Source organism: Amblyomma mixtum, chromosome 5 (genome assembly GCF_055824585.1).
Source record: "Amblyomma mixtum isolate Tamu chromosome 5, ASM5582458v1, whole genome shotgun sequence".
Lineage (NCBI taxonomy): Eukaryota > Metazoa > Arthropoda > Arachnida > Ixodida > Ixodidae > Amblyomma > Amblyomma mixtum.
The window spans coordinates 144,904,372-144,925,457 of NC_143016.1; the positions used below are offsets into that span (position 1 = coordinate 144,904,372).

A 21,086-nucleotide genomic window follows, 5' to 3' on the forward strand; every position below is an offset into this window, starting at 1 on the left:
TTCTTTTGTGGACAACTAAACCTTTATCTACATGAGATTTAACTCTCTCGCTAGCCCTTCGCTGTTTAGAATGAATTACAAATATTAGTACACGTACCGAATATACATGCAAATATTCGATATCCATTTTAACAACTACACTATTCGGAGCAGGTTCAGTACAGAAGGTAATTAGTTCGTATACAATTCGGTTTGAAATAAGCACTAATCGCAAACCTGCACAGTTGAGTTCAGTGTTAAACAGCTTGAAACCAGCGACTTTTAGGAATGTGTTTTTGCACGGCCCACTGAAGCTCACCAGAAAAACCTGGGACGCCGCTACAACCAACGCTGGTTTCGTTAAAAGTGCGTCGGAGTGCCCTAAAACGATTTCAAGTAGCACACATAGACGGCTGTTTCTCGGGGGTCATGACGGCAGACAATCGGTTCCTGAGATTGCAATCCTCAAAGTGCGTTCTTGCACCTGCAACACTAAAGCTACTGCAACTAAATTAATTACTGCTATACAGCTGACGGCATTAATAATGAATGAACTGTTCGTTGCAAGCGTGCGCTAGTGCTTCAAAATTCGAGTGAACAAGAACGGCCAGACTTGCATGCCCTATGTATGGCAGGAGATTAAAATACTCGAGCCATCGGTCTCTTTTTTTAATGCCTGGAGAGCTATGTGCGAATATGGACGCAAGTTCAGACATTCCACCATAGTGGTAATTCGTTCAGTCACTTTACTGTCGTTCAGTCAGGTCTGGGCAGCCGGCATGGCAGCCGAAAGATGAGGGTTCGATCCAGGCCATGGTGATCGAGTTTCTTTTGAGGCGAAATTCGAGAGGTCCGCGTATCCTTGGATGTCAGTGCACGTTAAAGAGACCCAGGTGGTCGAAATTTCCGGAGCCCTTCACTCCGGCGTCGCTCAGAGCCCTAGTTGTTTTGGGACGATAAACTCCATAAACTAAATTACTATAAACTAAACATCCGACTAGGCCTTGTCACTCATGGTAGTGTGTTTATATTGTGTGTACATAGCTCAGGGGTTAGAACACACGGTTCCTGAGCCGGAGGACGCGGGTTCAATCCCAGCCGTGTCGAGCACGTTTTGATAGCAGCAAACTTCAAGTTTGCAGTATGCTCTCCAATTTCTTTTTCGTCTTTCACCGCCTTCATAATTGGTTATCAAGAACAGAAACGTGTTCTAACCATCACGCTTCTTGACGGGCACCTGAACGGCGCTCTAGGGAAGGGACGACGGTGGCAGTGAAACAAATAGAAAAGAAGGGCGGTAGGGAGGGTTGTGCAGCAATTCTGACCATCTGGGGGTTGTTAGTGTGCACTGACATCGCACAGCCCATCGCCGCCTTAACCCTTATTTCACTGTGTGGTTCGACTGCCCATCGAAAATGGAAATATTACTGCGATTACTGCGCTCTTTCTGTTCGTGAAAAAGCAACCTCATTTTTTTCTATCGCTGGTTATATTCGCATCATGAGCATGCGGACGCATGATCAAATCTCGGTGCTGGCGGTCATTTTCTCAAAGGGGCGAAATTAAAAAGACGCCCCTACATTATGCGGTGTGGCGCAATTGATTTAACCTCGGTTATCAATATTAATCCGAAGCCTTTCACTCTACAGCGCCTAAGTCTGGCTTCTTTGTTTCACTCCCTCCTCCTTTCATTCTCTTCCTGACGGTTGTAAGGTGCCCCGAAAGTGAGACAGGCACTGCGCCTTTTATTCCCTCTTAGTCAATTTTTGAGCTACCGAATTTCATCGAAACGATGAGCAGCGTGGATAAACCGGAGGTGCCACGCATAGTAGGGCACCATGATTTAGGACAGACATACAAGCTCATTCATGGCGCGCACACGCCCACGCGAATGCAGTCACTTACCAGTGAGAGTGCTTTGTGTTCGGAGAGGTCAACGTCATCAGGATTTGGTGCCACTGGCCAGTGGTCTCTGCCGCCGAGTACGCCATCGGTGTGCAGCTTAACGACGATCATCGTCAGGCCAGGGAAGTCGCTGTCAGGAAAGACAGACATTGATGATGCATGGCACACAGAACCACTTTATTCTGTGATGTTCGTATTTTCCCATTTAATACGGCTAAATAAATGTTGTTTCAGATCCGAGTGATGCAACGGCCTGCAACCTAAACCTGGGAAGGCAATGACTAGTGCGAAATTTCTTCTGTTCAGGCACTGTAAGCACGACGCTTCGACGAAATGATCGGAAAAGTAACTTTAAAAAAATGTTCCCCGAACTCCCCATCGAGTTTCATTCTCTTTAGCACCCGCTGAAGCGTTAGTTCTCCTGGCGTCCTCTCCCTGAAATGCAGCCCCGTCTACGCGCACCACGCAGTGCGTAGTGTCTAAATGAAAATTGTCTTCTGAGGAAAATAAATGACGCAGTAACTATATCACATATCTCTATAGACGCCCGAACCACATCCTAGGGGAAGGGATTAAGGAGGGAGTGGAAAAATGAAGGAAGAAAGAGGTGCCGTGGTGGAGGTCTCCGGTTTAATTCCGACCACCTGGGGATCTTTAACGTGCACTGACATCACACAGCACGCGGGCGCCTGTTGCGTTTCACCTCCATCGAGAACCGGCTGCCGCGGTCGGGTTCGAACCCGTCTACTCCGGCTCAGTGGAGGAGCGCCTTAACCACTGAGCCACCTCGGCAGGTAAAAGTTCGTTTTCTTCACATGAGTTTGAGATAAAGAATTACTCTATTCGAAGTTACCTCGTGCTGTCTCTTAAGCCGACTGCTTTCATTTTACAGTGCGATGCTGTTTAAGTGACATCCCCTCAAATTACCGTTCTTGTAATGAGCAGCATCGCGACATACTCAATAAATAAAAAGAAGGAAAATAAAGAAGAGACAAAAAGGGGGATGATACCATAAAGCATTGATGTGCAGTACATTAACCAGGGAAGATGGAAACTAGTAAAGCCATAATAAAACACATTCTAAACATTCGTCAAATATTTAAGGGAATCGCCAAGATGAACTAGACTTGTAATAAGAGATTGCCATCCACCAAAGCGCATCCACAATGCTGCGTTTCGGTGTATGGAATCCCCCAAGGTGGAACTTGGGGGATTCCCTAAGACATTTGACCAACGCTGCTTCCACTTCGAGCTATTGAACAATTCGCTCTCGCCCTACTATAAGCTTCCCGTCCCAGTTAGCTCAGTTGGCACAGGGACTGCTCCGTCGAAGCGATGGTACCTGGTTCGCACCTCTGACCAGGACGAATTGCTCTTTAACTACGAAGTTTCTGAGAAAGCTGTATAGCTGTCCTTTGTAGCCGCATGGCTGCACATGAGATGTCAGAGAGCAATTACTCCCTTATTACAACACGAATCCTTGTGTGTACCACCGGCATTTTATATCAGAATGCACACTGCTCGTCTAACGCCAAAAGCCCAACAATAGCCCGTGTAGACTTCACGCTCACATTTGCAAGACATCTACACGCTGAATTAACGAACGCAAGCCTTATCGTAAACGGTCCATTTACTTTCCTTTTCCTTTCCATCGCTGCTGATAGAATTCTTACTCTTTTTCGAACTTTTTCCGTTAGCCTCTAAGCTTCAGCCCCATGAGACTGCACACTGGTACCGTCTACACATTATGCACATTTATCTTAAACGTTGATGGAAAAACTATTTCCATATTCATGCAGTGGCTAAGAGCGCACTGCCCTTTATTATTGATTACGCTTGTAATTTATGTGCTCCAGTTTGTTGCTGTGCGATGCATCGCATTGCCCTGCGGCGTCCAAACAACATGCGGCGGCAAAGTAAAAATTGGTTCAATGATGAGCACTACGCACTTGCGGCACGTGCTTACGTCGAATCTCAACACAGAACATTTAGTGCCGCTGTTTGCAGGCCCACAAGGACGGCCGCCATGTGAGAGCACTGCGCCGTCGAGCGCCGGATGCGCATTCCGCAGCGTAGCGCAGCTATGTGGGGCACAAATTATGCCTGCAGCGCGCCTCCGCCCCCATTGATGACCACCAGATACCGTTCCTAGGTGCTAAGCGAATCGGCCGTTGTTAATACTTTATTTCTAAACTAATCCAAAAGTAATAAGGAGAGGAAACTATAAGCGCAAGAATTTCGATGCTGACTTGTTGAAGAGAAAACGTTGATTTGTACTACTCTTGCATTGGTTAGTTTAGTAGTAGCGCACACTGAAGACCATGCATTGTTATTGCCAACTGGCGTTTTTTTGGGTTCTATTCCAATGCATGCCTTTACACATTTCGCGTTGCCACATTGCTCGCTCGAGTGCTGTGTGTACCCATTGCTACCATTTGTACTTTGACTGCATAGCATCTCAAGGAGCGATAAGTTGTCACCCAGGAGCGCCTGGTAACTTCATCTAGACCTCTTTTGTCTTGAACGTTGGGAAACATCCCTCAAGGGTGGTCTGGGTGGGGTAAAATTTCGAGGTTTCAGAAGCGCCGCGACTCCTGTTGTCAGTAGCACAAACTATATATAATTTTCAAACGTTCGATCCGTAGATAAACGCACAGTCGCCTGACAACAATATAAGCCAAATAGATGCATTAAGGAATTCAATATGACCATCTGAGATACAAAGCAAGAGTTATAAGATTTAAAAAAAAAACGCTGCTTATAAGATAATGCGGTTACATGGCGAGAGCTTTTACTGGCCGCTTCCAGATCGAGCCGCCATTCATAACACCCACAAAGTGACCCCATGGGGATAATCATTTTTTTGAAGTTGAAGGCAGCTGAAGCCAGTAGAGCCCTTGAGAACCCCACCCATAAGCTCGCACAACTCCCGTTAACTTAAAGTTCTTCCTCCTACTCCTTACAAATGGTAAGATCTGAGAGCTCTAGTGCCGGGTGCACACTGCAGTCCTGCGACCAATATAGCAAGAGGGACACTTTCCACTGTGTCGCCTGTGTTTTGAAGTTCCGTCCGAAACGTAGGGAAATCGTCGCTCACTGAGAGGCTCGCTTGACCGCGTCGAAAATCTCATCGCCTTTGGAGCCATCCCGGAGCGATATACCCAAGGCGGAGTGGTAGTGTCCGTGCGGACCCTTTTTCTTCAGGAAGTCGTCGACGACCTGCAATTTCCGCGGGCAATAGAGCATCGCTGAGAAGGCTTCATGAGCCAGAATGTCACGAAGCACCAGTGTCTGAAATGAGTGACGCCTGACTTGCAGAAGCTGGCTGTCTTCATAGGCTCCTGTATAATGGCCGCTCTCAGGACCTCGTGCTCCGTTATTTTGGCCACCGTCATTCTAGGTTTTCTCAAAGCAGCGACGTCCGCAAAATGAATAGCTCTGTCGGTAGTTAATTATTTGTTTTAAATTTCGATATTGACGCTCAATAAGCTCAATAAACTGTGTTTCAACTAAGCATTATCTCATGACTTTAAAGCTGTTTGCTTATTTAAAAGTGTTGTTAGACTTTATCGTGTTTCGAGTGTTGGTACTTTATATTTCTTTTAATTGCCTCTTTATCTAGGGGCGTTTTGTTTCGTGTGCTCTCGGAGCTTTGCTATTTACCTCGTTAATCAGGAGTTACTTTTCACTCCATTAAATTGATTCATTCATGCTTTTTATTGATACTGTATCCTTCTGCAAACACTGCTACACTGTGTAGCTGTAAAGTTATCCCTGTATTTTGTATCATTGTGTGGTGCCCAGAGTACCGTCATGCAGTGTTATCTACCTTAAACTCTGGGCTCCTGAATTTTTTGATAATCCAGAAACATAAAATTCCAATTTCAAAAGGAGCGGTACGTGATTCAAAAATTGAAGACCCCCTTTTCCTTACCTATGAGCTCCAAGTGAATTACTAGTTATGTTTCAAGGTAAGATTTTCTTTTTTATATCGACAGTATCTGCCGATACTACGAATGTCGAAAGATCAAGCCGCCCCTGCGTTTGAACTCCGCAATTCAAAACTCCTAAAAATAGTGCTAAAATGTACTTCAGGAACTCTCTGGAGGGGATATGAGCGTTTCTTAAAGGCCAAGTTTAGTTTCCAACTATCATTCCGAGAGTTTGATGAGGGCCTAGTGTACTCAACACCTCATCTCGGTCGCTTTGCGTCTGGTTAGAGGAATGCTCTCTCAAAAGCAATTCCTGGCAATGCTACACAGAGCCGGCAGCAGATTGTTGTGATATCATACATTCGCAGCCTGTCAAATAGTTTGGAAATGCTTGTCCAACGACACCAAGTTGAAGTCGTGTTCTCTTCACGCCGCATGCTGCCAAAACTGCAAAAACATAGTTACCCTAATGTTGCACACGAAATTAAAGAATTCAAAACGCTTTTTTCCTGGCGGAATGCGCTCTTTGTGGAGTTAACTTGAGGTGTGGAAAGCAGCTTGTCGGCTGAACTGGGACACGCACGGACGAAAGGACAACAACTTAGCAAGACACTGTAAAACGCACTTGAAGTTCAAGGGCGCAATGGTTTTCTTGCATTCATAAGACAAATGGCTGTGTACCATATTGTTTCGCATGTGACATTGTCGAAGCGTAACGAATCTCCAGAGCGGATCTGATGGGATGGGTTTGGGCTACATATTTGTTTCCTTTTTAAAGGCGCGCGCTGGAACCCTTATGTAAAGTTTCACAGGTTCTTTCGTCTTCCTTGCACCAGGGGTGCCCCGTCAGAGACGGTCTTGTTATCAGTTGAGATGCAGGGATAAAAAAGGCAATAACTGATGATTTATATACAAATATTTACAGAATGTACAAGTTAGATACCACGGCAAAAAGACAAACAACCAAAAAGTGGATCTGGCTAATACTAGGGGAGGCCCCTACTCGGCGTAGCCGAAGATGCGTAGCATCTGACCTTAGCGCAGAACCCCGCTTCCGGCTCCGGGGCCCAGTTTTAAAGCCCTCAAGGCCCGGCCCACGTTTCGTAGAAACCAATCATGTTACACTGCTCACGTGATTGGTTTACCGAGAGCATGGCCAGCCCTCCAGCTTCCGTAGGGCAAAACGCCCTTTCCATTGCACAATAAAAGTGAAAAACAGACAAATACACTTTCGCGCCAGCACGTGCGCGAAACGGTACCGTGGGGCGGGGGACACCCGTAGTTCCCGGCGCGTTCGCGATCGGCCGCGTTCCAAGGAAGGAGACGCTCCGCTTTGAGCGCCCCTAGCCGCGTTCCAATGACCCCGCGTACACTGCCGATCCCTTACACCTTAGCTCCCAACAGTTATGACCCAGGTAGCGCACTTGAATATCCGGAAGTTTGGCTGGCTGAAATTGCAATATAGAGGAGTCTATGGCACCAGCAAATGGTTTGGTTTGGTTTATGGGGTTTAACGTCCCAAAGCGACTGAGGCTATGAGAGACGCCGTAGTGGAGGGCTCCGGAAATTTCGACCACCTGGGGTTCTTTAACGTGCACTGACATCGCACAGTACACGGGCCTCTAGAATTTCTCCTCCAAAGAAATTCCAGCCGCCGCGGCCGGGATCGAACCCGCGTCTTTCGGGTCAGCAGCCGAGCACCATAGTTTAGAACTTGATCACCATATTTCAGGGTCAACTTCGCCCTTTCTTCCGGGGCGACTAAAGCAGGCGTCGCTATTCTCCCTGCTCATTTCACGAAACCCATTCCTCTGTTTACATTACCTATTGTGCTCTGGATACAGTGCGTTTCAAGGTGAAGTCTCGTAAAGAGTCTAATCTGTCCGGTCAGCACGCTTGCAAGCGGGCGGTGATTCTGCGGTCAAAAAGTTCGCAGTGCTCGGCCAGGGCACCCTCTCTGTTCGATAGCGCACGGTGTGAGCTACCCATTCTCCTAACTACGACAATTCATGGTGGCGCCGCCTTCGCAAGAGACCTATTAATTGTGCGGCGAAATCCACATAGCAGAATGGGTAGAAGGACTGCCGACAATTGGCCATTATTGTGTGTCAATTTCGCGACGTAGTTTTTATGTTGTTGCAGTCTCTCGTCCAAATTCTGTCTCACCGATGTACGAGGTGGGGCATGCGCCGCAGGAAATCTTGTAAACCGTATCTTACTGCTTCTCCTACGAGACGCGGTTTTCGTGTCGCGGAAGGAATTGCCTATCTTTGAAGTGGGTTTGTGGGAAACACAAGTGCTGCGCTTTGGTAGAACTAGTGCCAACGTTTCGTTCATGCCCCTCACGAACGTTGCCACGATGCGAGCATATCTTTCTTCGCCTCATTTGTAATTGACTTCTGTGCCCACCGAATCGGGCGACGGGTCACGCAATGAGTAAAGCTCTGCTTGGAGCCATTCTTCTGAAGATAGCCGAACTCGACAGCTGCTTCCTTACTCATGTCGATTGCCATGGGCCAGATGGTGCTCGCCTCTTACAAAAGAGTTGATACAATGGAAGTATTGTGTTTCGCCGCATCTTAAGAGTAGAAGTTTAGGTAGTGGCCGATACCTATTAGTTACTTGAACACATGATCCACTTGTTTATTTGACAGCCCGTCCTGAGGCAGCAAAATGTTGGCTTTTCTCGTTTTGCTGCGAAACAAAACCGTGGTTCTACGAAGCCGAGATTCGCAAGGAAGTTGTCTACATATGACATTTTTTTTAATACTGAACCGTTCGTAGATGTAGCGCATCAATCCTCTAGGCAATTAGTAAGCCACTTTCTTTGTCTTCAGTACCCACCATCAAAAGGTTGGCAACTGTTGCCAGAATTGCTTTGCCCATCGCAATGCCACTCTTTTGCATGTAGAATCCTCCTCGCAAGTAAAAGAACGTAGTACTTAGGCAGAACTCCAGAAGCCAGCAATGTTATTTCGTGTTGAGGATTCTCGTAGAACCGAAGACACCTTCTGTCTAGAGAGCCAATTCGACACTGCCCATTTCATGGGTCGAGCGTCGGTGCTGAGCAAAGTTCTAACGGAAGGGTGTGTACGGGTCGTTACAATCGAAGGAGAAGGTCATGGAGCTCGCGAATCGGCATGCATAACCTGCACAGCCAGCCACTAGGCCATGAACGAAGAGAAAGCAGTGTGCACGCTTCGTCCTTTCCTTCTGCGCGCTGGGTCAAACGGCAGCCGTATAAAAAAAACTCTGGATGATCACGATACTGGGTAGTGCGAATTAGCACAGCTCGTGTGGTGTTCTCATTTCGCCATTTCTTGAGCTGAAAATTTTAGGAGGGACATTTATATATTGTGTAAACTCACTGACCACTTTTTATATTCCAGAAATATCCGCTTCTGAACGAGCGCTTCCATCTGACCCCTACTTAATCTCAAAGGAGGCCTTGCCACCTCAGAAGTAGCATGATATGTGTTCGAGACGTCGGACTAAGATGTGATTCTGAAAAATAATATTGTGAAACAGGACGGGGCGAGATTTATTCACACTCGCAGTAATGGCGGCCAGTCTTCCGAAAACGAAGAGGAGCGATGATGATGAACGTATGTATGTACCGAGGAAGACGAAGGTCACACGATGATGATGGATATCTACGAATGAAGGAAGGCACTTTCTTACCTAAGGGGGCCAACGGGCTAAGGGGGCCAACGGGCAAAGGGCTTTAAACGCCAAACGTGGACGATCTCTTTACCGCGGCAACGACTGCCATTTACAGGATTGACAAGGACAAAGCCATAGTTTAAAGGGGACGTTTGTTCGAGAACGATGTACGGACCAACAAAGCGAGTGAGGAATTTTGCGCACAAGCTGGGGGTTCACACTGGAGTCTACAGCAAGTCTTCATCGCCTTGGAAAAAAGACACAGTGTGGCGGGTGAAGTCATAGGTGCTTTTTCCGGGAGGCTTGGCAGGCGTCAGTATTCAGTCCGGCAATGGTGCGGCAGTAGGCAAGACGGGAAGTAAATTCTTCATGGGAGAGGGTGGAAAAGGTGCGGGGGGGGGGGGCAGACAAGAAAGATGCTTCTAGAGTGAAGTTAGGTCGGCGGCAATACACAAGAAACTACGGCGAAAAGCTGATTCTTTGCGCTGTAGTATTACATGCAAGGGTAACGAAAGGGAGCACGGTGTCCCAGTTGCTGTGGTCGGGCTTGATATATCTGTAAAGCAAATCTGACAGCGTGAGATGAAAGCGTTCTGCGAGCCCATTGGTCTGATGGTGATAGGTGGAACCGGTTTTGTGGGCAGCTCCAGAAGCATGAAGAACTTCCGCAAGGACGTTGGAGAGGAATGACTTGCCGCGGTCACTGAGAAGCACACGAGGTGCACTAAGGCGCAGAAGTAGGGCATTCTGGAAAAAAATTGGCAATTTCAGAAGCATAGCCGGAAGGAACGTGGCCGTTTCAGCGTATCTGCTTAAGTTGTCGATCACAGTGACGATGCAACAGGTTCTAGATGGAGTTAACTGTAAGGGACCATAGAGGCAAATTGCAACGACTTTGGAGGAAGAGAAAGGAGAGGGTAGAGGCTGGAGGAGGCTCACACTCACAAGAGGAGACATGGTGCGTTTGCGGCGCTTGCAAGGGATGCAAGAGGAAATATATTTGCCAACAGAGGCTGAGAGGCCAGGCCAAAAGAAACGGTGCTTTATGCGGTCATACGCTTTCTCGAAGCCTAAGTGGCGGGCCAGAGAGCCGTCGTGAAATGCCTGCAAAACTTCATCGCGAAGAAAACGGGGTATGACAGATACCCAAGAGTGACCGAGGGCGCTATAATCGCGCCACAGAAGGATGTCGGCGACCAGCTTGAAACAGAAGTTGGCGACCTATACGGGCATTGAGACGCCGCGTAGTGCCACTGAGAAGATCCATGAGAGTTCGACAGTAAGGGTCGGGCAACTGTGCTGAGGCGAGATCGCCGATCCTGGGAGCTGGCATGATATCATTGGCTGCGGCTGTCAATGTCGAAATAGCCGTGGAAGGAGCACACTGGAGGGATGGCGAAGCGGCAGTGAGGCGAGAGGCAGCGAGGGGGCAGCGAGAGAGCGCATCGGCGAGCTTTTGTTCTTTTCCCGACTTGGAGGTGACGGCAAAGTCGAATTCCTGCAGGCGAAGAATCCAGCGAACGAGGCGCCTGGATAAGTTTTTCTGGGACGACAACCGGCACAGGCTTTGATGGTCAGTGACGACAGTTAACTGGCGGCTGTAGAAATAAGAGGGACATTTCTGAACGGCCAGAGAACAGCGAGGCACTCTTGCTCTGTGATCTTGTAGTTCTGTTCGGCTGCAGTCATGGTACAGGTCGGGTAGGCAGAGACGTATTTCATTTACGCATGTATTTCGGGAGTTCGTAATAGCAGAGGAAGCGTCACGGTTTAGAGAGGAGCGGGACCACTGAATCCTTGCACCAACCGCACTGAGCCTATGCTCAGGCGGCCTGTTTAGTAGTCATTACAGTTGAAGCACTGTACTAGTGCATCTCTCATCGCTCATTCTCGCTAAACTAGCTGCCCTTAAAGCGATTATGTAGTGCACCCTGTTTTCTATTCCCAAAAAGTGGAGTGCCTGGCCATGTACGCGGCGCATGCCGAATGGCCGGAGCGTTAGCCTCCTTCTACAGTAACTAAACAATACGCGAAGTGGAAGGAAATGTGTTCGAGGTGTTGTCTCAAAGCCTGATTCTGCAACCCGAGGTGTACGTGTGTTTTGTGAGAATCACCACAGCAGCAGAATGAGTTTAGAGGAAGAAAAACGGATCACTGGATCCCGTCGCTGGTGGCACGGCGGTGCGTTTAGCTGTCGCAGAATAAGGACTTGTAGCGAGTGCATCGCTCAGTCTGCATAAAGAACTTCCAGAGATTGGTTTAGAGCGCAGCTGCTAAATGACTGTTCAGTTGGGCTAAGCTTCGGTTTTGAGGTTCGCTGTATCCGGCGGCTGGTTCCGCCCTCCTGTTGCAATTACCAGCTTAATCATGGAGCTCCATCTTAAATCGCGGTACAAGCAGAACACCAAACCGAACGTGACCAGCAGCCCAGAATCCCCTCCTTTCTTCTACGACGACGGTGAAGATGCTAGGTCAGCTGCTATCTGCGTCCTTTCCATAAAATGACGCTTAAATAGGCACCGACTTCGTCCTAAAACGTTCGAATCTTGTTCTATACTTTGGTTAGGCGTTACAGTCTCATCTGTATAAAATAGAGGACTGTTTAAACTCAAATCCTCGCGTTTATCTCGTCCTACAATCCTCGCCTCTATTTCTTGCATAGCCCTCAGCAAAAATTGTCGGTTGTCTGTTTCAAATCAGGCAACATATAGCAGGAAAAACGGCACAAAATATAAAGCAGATGGGAAGAAATGCGTCAAGAGAACCCAATATTAACAAGGGCACCAACATAGCCTGGGGGATAATGCCTATGAAACCTTTGACCATCTCTTTTCGTCTATTCGCAGTTGCGTGGCGCCACTAACGCCCCACCTAGTGAAGCAAAAGAGAGACGAATGACTAGTTTGACTACTTCTCGTCATTTGACGCTAGTAATTGGGGGGCTCTGAACCCCTTTCATCAGATGCCGAGCAGTACGGAAGCTTGTGCATTAAGAGACCAGAGTATTGCACAGTAAGAGGGGTGTTCGATTCTTAAATCACACTTTTGGCTGGCATTGAAATCAAGGAGGCATTTTTCACAGAGGATAACATGTTATTACAGCGTACTTTCGACAAATGAGAAGTGCTGGCTACACATGTGACCTCACCTTCAAGTACCTAAGGTCTGCACTCTTTAAAGTGTCATAATGTTCGATATTTTCGACGTTCAGCATCCCAAAGTGAATGAACCGGGCGCGAAATAGCAGGTCCATGGAGGCTTTCAGTTTCGGCAGCTTGTCCTTCATGGCATTGATGATCGATCTGGGGGAAAAAATGAGTGTGTGAGCTTTCGTACTCATATCTACTATTAGGGTCGGGCTTCCAAGATTATCAATAACAACTAGAGACGTCCGAAGAGCATGGTACGATAAAGTGTCATCCCACGAAACACAAAACGTCTTGCAAGTGTCTTGAATCAGCTCCAAATGGTTACAACCGTCTTGGGGTAGATCGAAACATCTCACCGGTGTCGACAGTAAGCGTTTTCGAAGAAACTTCTCTAAAACATCAGCGAGATGACGTTTCCTCAGAAACCCATCTCAAATATCTGTAGCAAGACGTTTCCTCAGAAATGTTACCAGAATCTCTAACTCAAAACCACGCTGAGGAGACGCCCCTATACGTCCAAGAAGTTAGTAGAGAGGAGCAGCCGCGATATAACGATATTGTAGATCACGGCAAGCATTGTCAACCTTCGCATATACGAGACATTGAACAAAACATACACAATACAAGTACGACGTATACTATGTTACTCCGATGTTTTCGCTTGGCTTTTCGAAGAGCAGGTGCACCGGTGAAAATCCAGCTCTTTCTACTGCAAGCGCGTTTTGTTCTACACAGCACGAAATCATGTTAATCACGGGCCACATCAGGTGCAGCTAACCCACCACTCGCAATGCTGGGCTTAGGTAGCATCCGGTTCCTGACACCGGACTGTAATTACGCGAATGATGCAATTTGCTTCACTTTATGATCGCATGATCTTTCTCGCTCGGCCAGCCGGCGACAACACCCGGCTGGCACGGCGCAGCGAATGCTCTCGTCGCCGCTTTCGCTCAGCTGGCGCAGTCCACCTGCGCCATGGAGCAAGGAAAGCTCAGAAGAGGCCCTGGCTATCCAAGCTGCACGCCATAATGTGTGGGAGAAACCACCTGTTGCGAGCAGTGAATAACAAAGAGCCCAATAAACGCCGGTGGCCCACTGCTCCAGTACATAGCAAGCAACGCTGCCGAAGCTAGCGCATCCGTTCGCGCAGGCTAAGTCAGCGAGCAAAAACTAGTTCGCCATAAACCACAGCGACCGTGACCATATTTCCTTGCGGAAAATCACAACTACCACGAATTGTAAGCTTCTGCACCTCGTTTTACGCGTTGCCATCATGCCTCCCTGCGCCTCATCGAGATTTCGAGAAGCAAGAATGACATAATCCAGCATGATACGCGGCTAATAGGGTGAATCGATCTTACTCCGTCCGTTCCTATAATGCTGTCCACACTCGATTGAAATAATAGTCAGAGGGCCAAAGCGATAGCTTTGGCCGTCATTCTCAGCGCTAGAACTTCAGTTTATGCCGGTCTCTGTATTCATCCAAGCACTCACTGAGGCTTCGAGAGGAAATATTAATACGTGACGGAGTAACATGGTTTCCTGGGCGCACCACTTCCGCAGCCTCCGCTACATTTCCTCCTATGTGAGAAGCGTAGTGCGCAACGTTGTCTGCGCCAACGCCAATAAACCGAACCAACGCCTGCGCCCTGTTGCTCAAGTGCAGCGTTTCTGCCACAACGTTGACAACACTGACGCTTCCACCGCACATCTTTCCGTCACTTCCGCTACGTAGCCCACAGAGCGATTCAGGTCTCCATTTAGAAGGGAGGCAGTTATGTGCCTTTCTTTTCCTTTCGTGACTCATAGGCGTGAAGAAAGCAGTAATATTTTGCGGAGTAGGATTATCATAGTGCCTTCGTAATAAAAGTGTCACGTAACGGCATCTCCTGAATTCTTTCCTTCCTCCATGACCCCCGCGCTTTCTTCCGAGCGTCCTGTACGCCTCAACCCCCTGCTTAGCGTCGAACCGATTTACACTCTATGTCAACATGGTTTTAACCGTTTCAAGCCAAAATAAACCTGGCCACAAGCGTAGGGACTCAGTTGTGCGTAAAAATATAAGATGCACTTTGGTAAGTGTTTTGGACATTTGCTGTATTTATTTTGAATATAAGGAATTTAGTTTCTCATTTCTCTGTGTTGCGTTGCAGTCGCAAGCGGCTCGTTGCTATCGCGCAAACTGAACGCACTGAATCTTTCTCTGTGCTCTATGTTTTCCGCTTCCTGGCACCTCACTCTCCTGTTTCCTGTTTTCCCATGATATCTTTAGCTACCAGTGCGCCGCTGAAATGTGAACTTCCTTTTCCGCCAAAGTTAGCCACCTTCCATTCCTCTTGTGCGGTGAAACCATCAACCTTACTGCGGCTAAGTGGACATTGCGCCTGACTGAACCGTCGGCTAGGGCGACGCTCATTCCGTTCGCAAACCACGAAGCAGTCAGTACCAGACAGTGCTTTGCATGCCGCAGTGTAACGTTGGATGCAAGAAACAGTGTGTTTGCATGTGTTTGAGCTTCCTTTCAGCGGGTACAGGTTGCTCTCGCATATTTAGCGTTCCGATAAGTTGCTCTGTGCGAAGGCTCTTAAGAAATCTTAACTCCAGTGAAATAAAGTTTCATCAGTTCTGCTAGCAATGCGACTCAAGATCGAAGCAATGAGCTTTGTTTAAACAGTAAACACGCAATCATCATCAGCCTGACTACGCCCACTGCAGGGCAAAGGCCTCTCCCATGTCTTTCCAATTAACCCTTTCATTTGCCAGTTGCAGCCACCGCATCCCCGCAAACTTCTTAATCTCATCCGCCTACCTAAATTTCTGCCAACCCCTGCTACGCTTGGCGTCTCTTGGAATCCACTCCGGTTATCCTTAAGGACCAAAGGTTATCTTGCCTTCGCATTACATGCCCTACCCAAGCCTATTTTTTCGTCTTGATTTTGGCAAGAATATCGTTAACCCTCGTTTTTTCCTTACCCACTCCGCTCGCTTCCGATCTCTTAACTTTACACCAATCATTTTTCTTTACATAATTCTCTGCATTGTCCATAGTTCAAGCTCAATCCTCTTCGTTAGCCTCCAAGTTTCTGCCCCATAGGTCAGTACCGGTAAGATACAGCTGTTGTATACTTTTCTCTTGAGGGGTATTGTTAACTGCCATTCATGATATGAGAGAACCTGCCATATGCGCCCTCATGCCATTCTTATCCTTCTAGTTATTTCCCTATAATGATCCAGATCAGCGCTCACTAGCGGCTCTAAGAAGACATATTCTCTTACTGCTTCCAGCTCCAAGTAAACAATTGCGAACTGCTCTTTCCTTGCTATACTGTTGATAATTACTTCCATTTTCTGCATGTTAATTTTTAGACCCACCGCTCTGCTCTGCCTGCCTAACTTATTAAACATGCTTTGCAATTCATGTCCTGATTGGCTTAGCTAGGAAGTGTCATCAGGGAATCGCTGTTTATTTAAGTATTCTCCATTAAGTCTTATCCCAAACTGTTCCCAATTCAGGCCTCGGAATACCTGCTGTAAACGGGCTGTAAATAGCAGTGGCGAAATCGTGTTTCTCTCCCTGACACCATTTCTTATTGGAATTTAATTGCTGACTTTAGGGAGGACTTTGGTAGCTGTGCTGCCGTTATAGATATCTTCCAATATTAGCACATAACACTCTTCTACACGCTGATTCTGCAATGCAAAACGCATTATATCCGTAGACATCCCCTCGGCAAGCTTACGTCTTTTCCCAAACGACTTTTTTGTTTCGCGATCATTTTAAACTTTCCCCATTTATTTTCAATGGCAGTCGTAACTACTACATTGAAACGGTGAAAAAACGATAAAAGAAAGTTTTTGCTACGAATCGCAAGACTGGATCATTACTATCAATGCTTCCATAACAATACCTTACAATATTCCGCATGTCCTTCGCAATTAAAACTGATATCCACGGATCCTAGACTCGTTGCTTTCAATTTAAAGAGACGAACGATGGTTCTTACGTCAAAGAGGAATTAATGCAATGCTTCGGACAAGTGAGGCATAAAAAACTGCCATGTAATCGCTGCTTCAAGTTTTGTCTTATTGCATTCTAAATCTGGCCTGTGACAAAAAATCAACGAACAGCTATTAAACCGGTTTTTATACATGTTTTCTATAAACTCAACGTTGGATTTAGGTTGATGGGGGTTTAACGCCAAAAAGCGGCTCAGGTTATAAGGGACGCTGTAGTGAACGGTTCTGCAACTTTTGACCATCTGGAGATCTTTACGTGCACGAACATCGCACAGTACACGGGCGTGTAGAATTTCACCTCCATTAAAATTGGACCACCGCTGCCGGGATCGAGCCTGCTTCTTTTGGATCAGCAGCCGAGTCACTGCTGAGCAGCTGAGCCACCATGGCAGGCTAAGCTCGACGTTGTTGCAACCCGTCACTGAAGTAAGAACCACAAATCGCCCATCGCAATCGAAAGATGACGCACGCAAAAGCAGAAATTCATGGGGGTTAGGCGTCCCCTATTTGCCGGTTTAAGTTTGCTGATATGTTGCGTATCTTTATAAAGAAAGAACACAATGTAAATTCGCTCTTCTAACACATTTAACCGTACTATGGCCAAAGTTTTATCTTCTTGCTGAAGCAGCTGAAAACATGTACGCTAATTTACGTTCGCAAGCAAACAAAATTCTGGCGTAAACATCTTTTCTTCGCAACGACTCTGTGCTGAGCGCTCCCCACGAGTTCGTAAATCTCCTTACCACATGTTCACAAACCGTTGCTAGGCTATATGAAGAAAATTCTGCTTTTCTGGTTCAAGTATTCCGCACACGAAAGCCTTGCTGAACCTTTGCGTGGCCAGGAGCAGATAAATCCCGCTGAAAAACAACCCGCCGATTGAGTGAGCACCTATCAAACACAGTCAAACCTGACTTTCACTGCACTCGCTGCTCGGCGTACCTCATTCCCTTTTGAGGCACTTTTTTACTTCGACGTAGAAACTAAACCGGCTCGTTACAGAGCCCGGGGCGGTGCTCACCCTGTGGACATTGAGGTGCCGAAGGTGGTCTTGGTGTACTTCTTGGCTGCCGACTTCAGCATGGCGAAGGCTGGACCTCCGTCAGTCGAAGCTATGGTATTTTTGTCGCTGTCGTATTCCACGTCCGTGTAGAACACGATGTCGCACAGCCCATCCGAGGGAACCATTGCTCTCTTCACGCCAAACTCCCCGAATGTGCACGCTAGCAACTTGGGCTTGCCTGCAGGATGGCCCCGTATCGAAGGGTTCACAAACCAAAACGAAAAGCAGCGTAAATCTACCGCATCACAATCTGGCTTGCGTTAAGAAGAGAACATATTAGGTGATGTAGTTGTTGCTGTTTGGAGTTCTCAGTTTAAGGTTTAAAAACGACACACGTAAGCCAATTTATTTTCTGGAATTTGGTTTTAACCGAGAAAGGCCCGTATTCTCCACATGTACGCAGCAGTTTTCGAGCCAAGACTTTTCTGTACAGCGCTCTCTGCAAAACACACGACAAGCCAGCCCAGGGGTTGTATTTGAACGCTTGTTTACATTGAAATATCTGCTAGTAAGCATGGTACATCACCATGTACTTCAGCTTGATGCCATCTGAAGGAGAGCATGTTAGGCTTATTATGTGTAGACTCAAAGTGGCCTAGTGCATTTTTTTTTGACAAGAACGGCGAACGCAGTAGCCTCGATTTGCTAGCTTCTTGCCTGCCTATACACTGAACTGTAATTTCTATTTGAAGCTTAGTCCCCGTCACAGTAGGATACCATTATTGTTCCTGTTCGCTCAGAGTGAGTGTGACAATCTTCAAACCGCCGCGGACTGCACAACTAGCAACAAATGAAACACAGACAGCTGAAACGCGAAGAAAACATCTGTGCTAGAGCACGTTCAGTACTTGCGCAGGTTAATCCGACTTCTTAGGCGCGCAAGCTGTCATTAAGAAGCGTCAATGAAACAATCTTGTATTCCCGCTCCAGGAGCTAATATGTTGGTTTCTCTCTCTTGGTTTTTCATTTCTCTTGACTGTGTTGATTTGTTGCCGATAGTACACGCAGAAGCCCGCGTTCAATCGCGAACGAATGGGGTTGGCTTCTCTGCGAAGAAATGCTTGCAAAAAAATGTGTCTGAATCCACTCAGGTAACGGAAAACATTTCGGCCGCTTAGCCACTGGGCACAGCATGCATGACCGACGATGCCACTCAACTAATTTGCCAGGGCTACTGAACTGTCAAGGAGCCAATACAGACTGCCGCTGTTTCAGCTGTCTATTATTACGGAAATTTGAAATTGAGGAAAATGTGCTCTTCATAATGGTCTTCAGTTTGGGATAGCGTCGGTAAAATGGACATGCGTATATTGCAAGCGACGTACCTGGGGAAAGGAGCGAGAGTGGGAAGGCGCAATACAAGTATCGCTACCACCTCACAGCTCTTGAGAGAGTGAGAACGAAAACACGTTTTTACGGTAAGCATCTTTCGAAACGTTCTGTTCACTGGGGCCTCAAATTTCTCGTAGGGAGCGCGCTTACATGTATCGCTTTCCGCGTATGAATCCACTATACTGCGAAACAGAGTGCATCAGTGTACTATCTCAAGCAGCACAGGCAAACAGACCACTATTGCAAATGAATGCTTTCACTGTGGCCTTTTGTTGGACAGGCCTTTGCCAATAAGTTTACAATATTGGGCCAATCACATGTGCTGCTTGGAATGATGCCCGACAAACTGCATCTCTGCTTCGTATAAGGGAATGTCAAATAAGGAAGCTAAGAATAGTCGTCTCGAGCTGAATACTAAGTTCGGTATTCCAATTAGTGGCAGAAAATAAGAAAGTCATGTTAGGGATGCAGATCGTGACTAAGAATACAGCTTTTCCTGAATAGAAGCTTGTAATGAGACATTCATATGACTGAGGTCGCAAAGCTGTTAGAGCTTGTAATGTTAAGAAGAAAGGTTGGTCTAAGCATACTTGGTAGGAAAACCACGCCAAAAACGACAACCACAGGACAGGACAAGACACAAAAGAACGCTGCTATCGCAGTTGATAGTAGCGTTCTTTTGTGTCTTGTCCTCCCCTGTGGTTGTCGCTTTTTGCGCTGTCTTCCTACCAAGTATGAATAACCAACTAGCCCAGCACCATGTTTTATTGAAGTTGTTGCTTTAAGCAACTGTCGTGCGCTGCAGGCTCATTTCTCGCACAATAAACCGGTCATCATTCTTCGCCTGCTTCGGGTAAGAACGTTTGTTTGCCCTTGGCATCGTTGATCTCAGGCTCGAAAAGCGGATTAGTCGTTCGCTATTTTTTCAGAAAGCGCGTACAGCATATGCACAGTTCTCTTCGTACCAGATGCGGCCTTGAGGCTCGGGTTTCCCAAACGCATGCGTCGATGCATGGTTCGCCGGCGTCGGCTGCTGTCGTTGAAGTGGACCGCTTGAGAATTAGCATGAAAAAGAAAAAAAAATGTTAAAAAGCGGGCACTTAAGCTCTGCCTTAAGGATATGACGCGATAGCGTAATGGGTTAATTCTCATATATGCAGACCTGGTCACTCTACATTCAGAGACCCCTGCGAGTTCTCATACCACTCCTGGCATAGTGGATATGCAGACCTGGTCACTCTACATTCAGAGAACCCTGCGAGTTCTCATACCACTCCTGGCATAGTGGTACAGCGGTTAAATGAGGGGTCACTGCACTGCGATGACAGGTGCTGCCACCAGTGGGGATGACTTGGGATCAAAACTGCGTAATACTCCTAAGGAATTGTGGACGTTTTTGAAACACAATGGAAGTGAACAAGTCGGAATACCGAATTTAGACCATGATGGTGAAGTTATTACTAATAATGGTGATAAGGCATTCTGCTTTAATGCTGTTTTTCAGTTTTCTTTTGCGCCAATATACTGCATCGGAGAACTTCCGTTAACTCGTGAATCTGTCACTGAAGCCATGTCTGAATTGGTTTTTACTCACCAAGGTGTGTCAAAATTGCTTAGTGATGTCAATTCATCTTCTGCCGATGGTCCTGATGATGTTCCTAACTTTGCTTTAAAGTCTTGCGCGAATGAAATATCTTACTACTTAGTCAACTTGTTCCGATCATCACTTAAGTCGGCGTCTCTGCCAAATGACTGGAAAAATGCTAATGTGGTACCAGTGCATAAAAGTGGTTCAAAAAGCTCTGTTGTTAATTACCGACCGATTTCTTTAACGAGTGTCTGCTGTAAAACGTTGGAGCACATAATATATAGTGCAGTCATAAAACACCTTGACTCTCATGGGTATTTTACAGAAGTTTAGCATGGCTTTAGGACAGGTTTTTCCTGTACTACTCAGTTGCTTGAGTTTAGCAATGATCTGGTTTCTTCCTTTGACCGTGGCTCTCAAATAGATTGCGTATTTCTAGATTTTAAGAAAGCCTTCGA

The 21,086-nt window shown here is 46.9% G+C and overlaps 1 protein-coding gene across 1 annotated transcript in view; it reads right to left on the minus strand.

Moving 5' to 3' along the window:
- The window catches only part of LOC149343983 (uncharacterized), a 135,390-nt gene that overhangs the window by 8,617 nt on the left and 105,687 nt on the right, over positions 1-21,086 (minus strand). Inside the window, exons 11-15 of the mRNA XM_089547118.1 lie at positions 20,006-20,092; positions 17,667-17,886; positions 12,628-12,781; positions 4,982-5,103; positions 1,885-2,014 (exon numbers count right to left, since the gene is read on the minus strand). Coding sequence (XP_089403244.1) covers positions 1,885-2,014; positions 4,982-5,103; positions 12,628-12,781; positions 17,667-17,886; positions 20,006-20,092 — 713 coding nt within the window. The remainder of the gene's footprint in view (positions 1-1,884; positions 2,015-4,981; positions 5,104-12,627; positions 12,782-17,666; positions 17,887-20,005; positions 20,093-21,086) is intronic.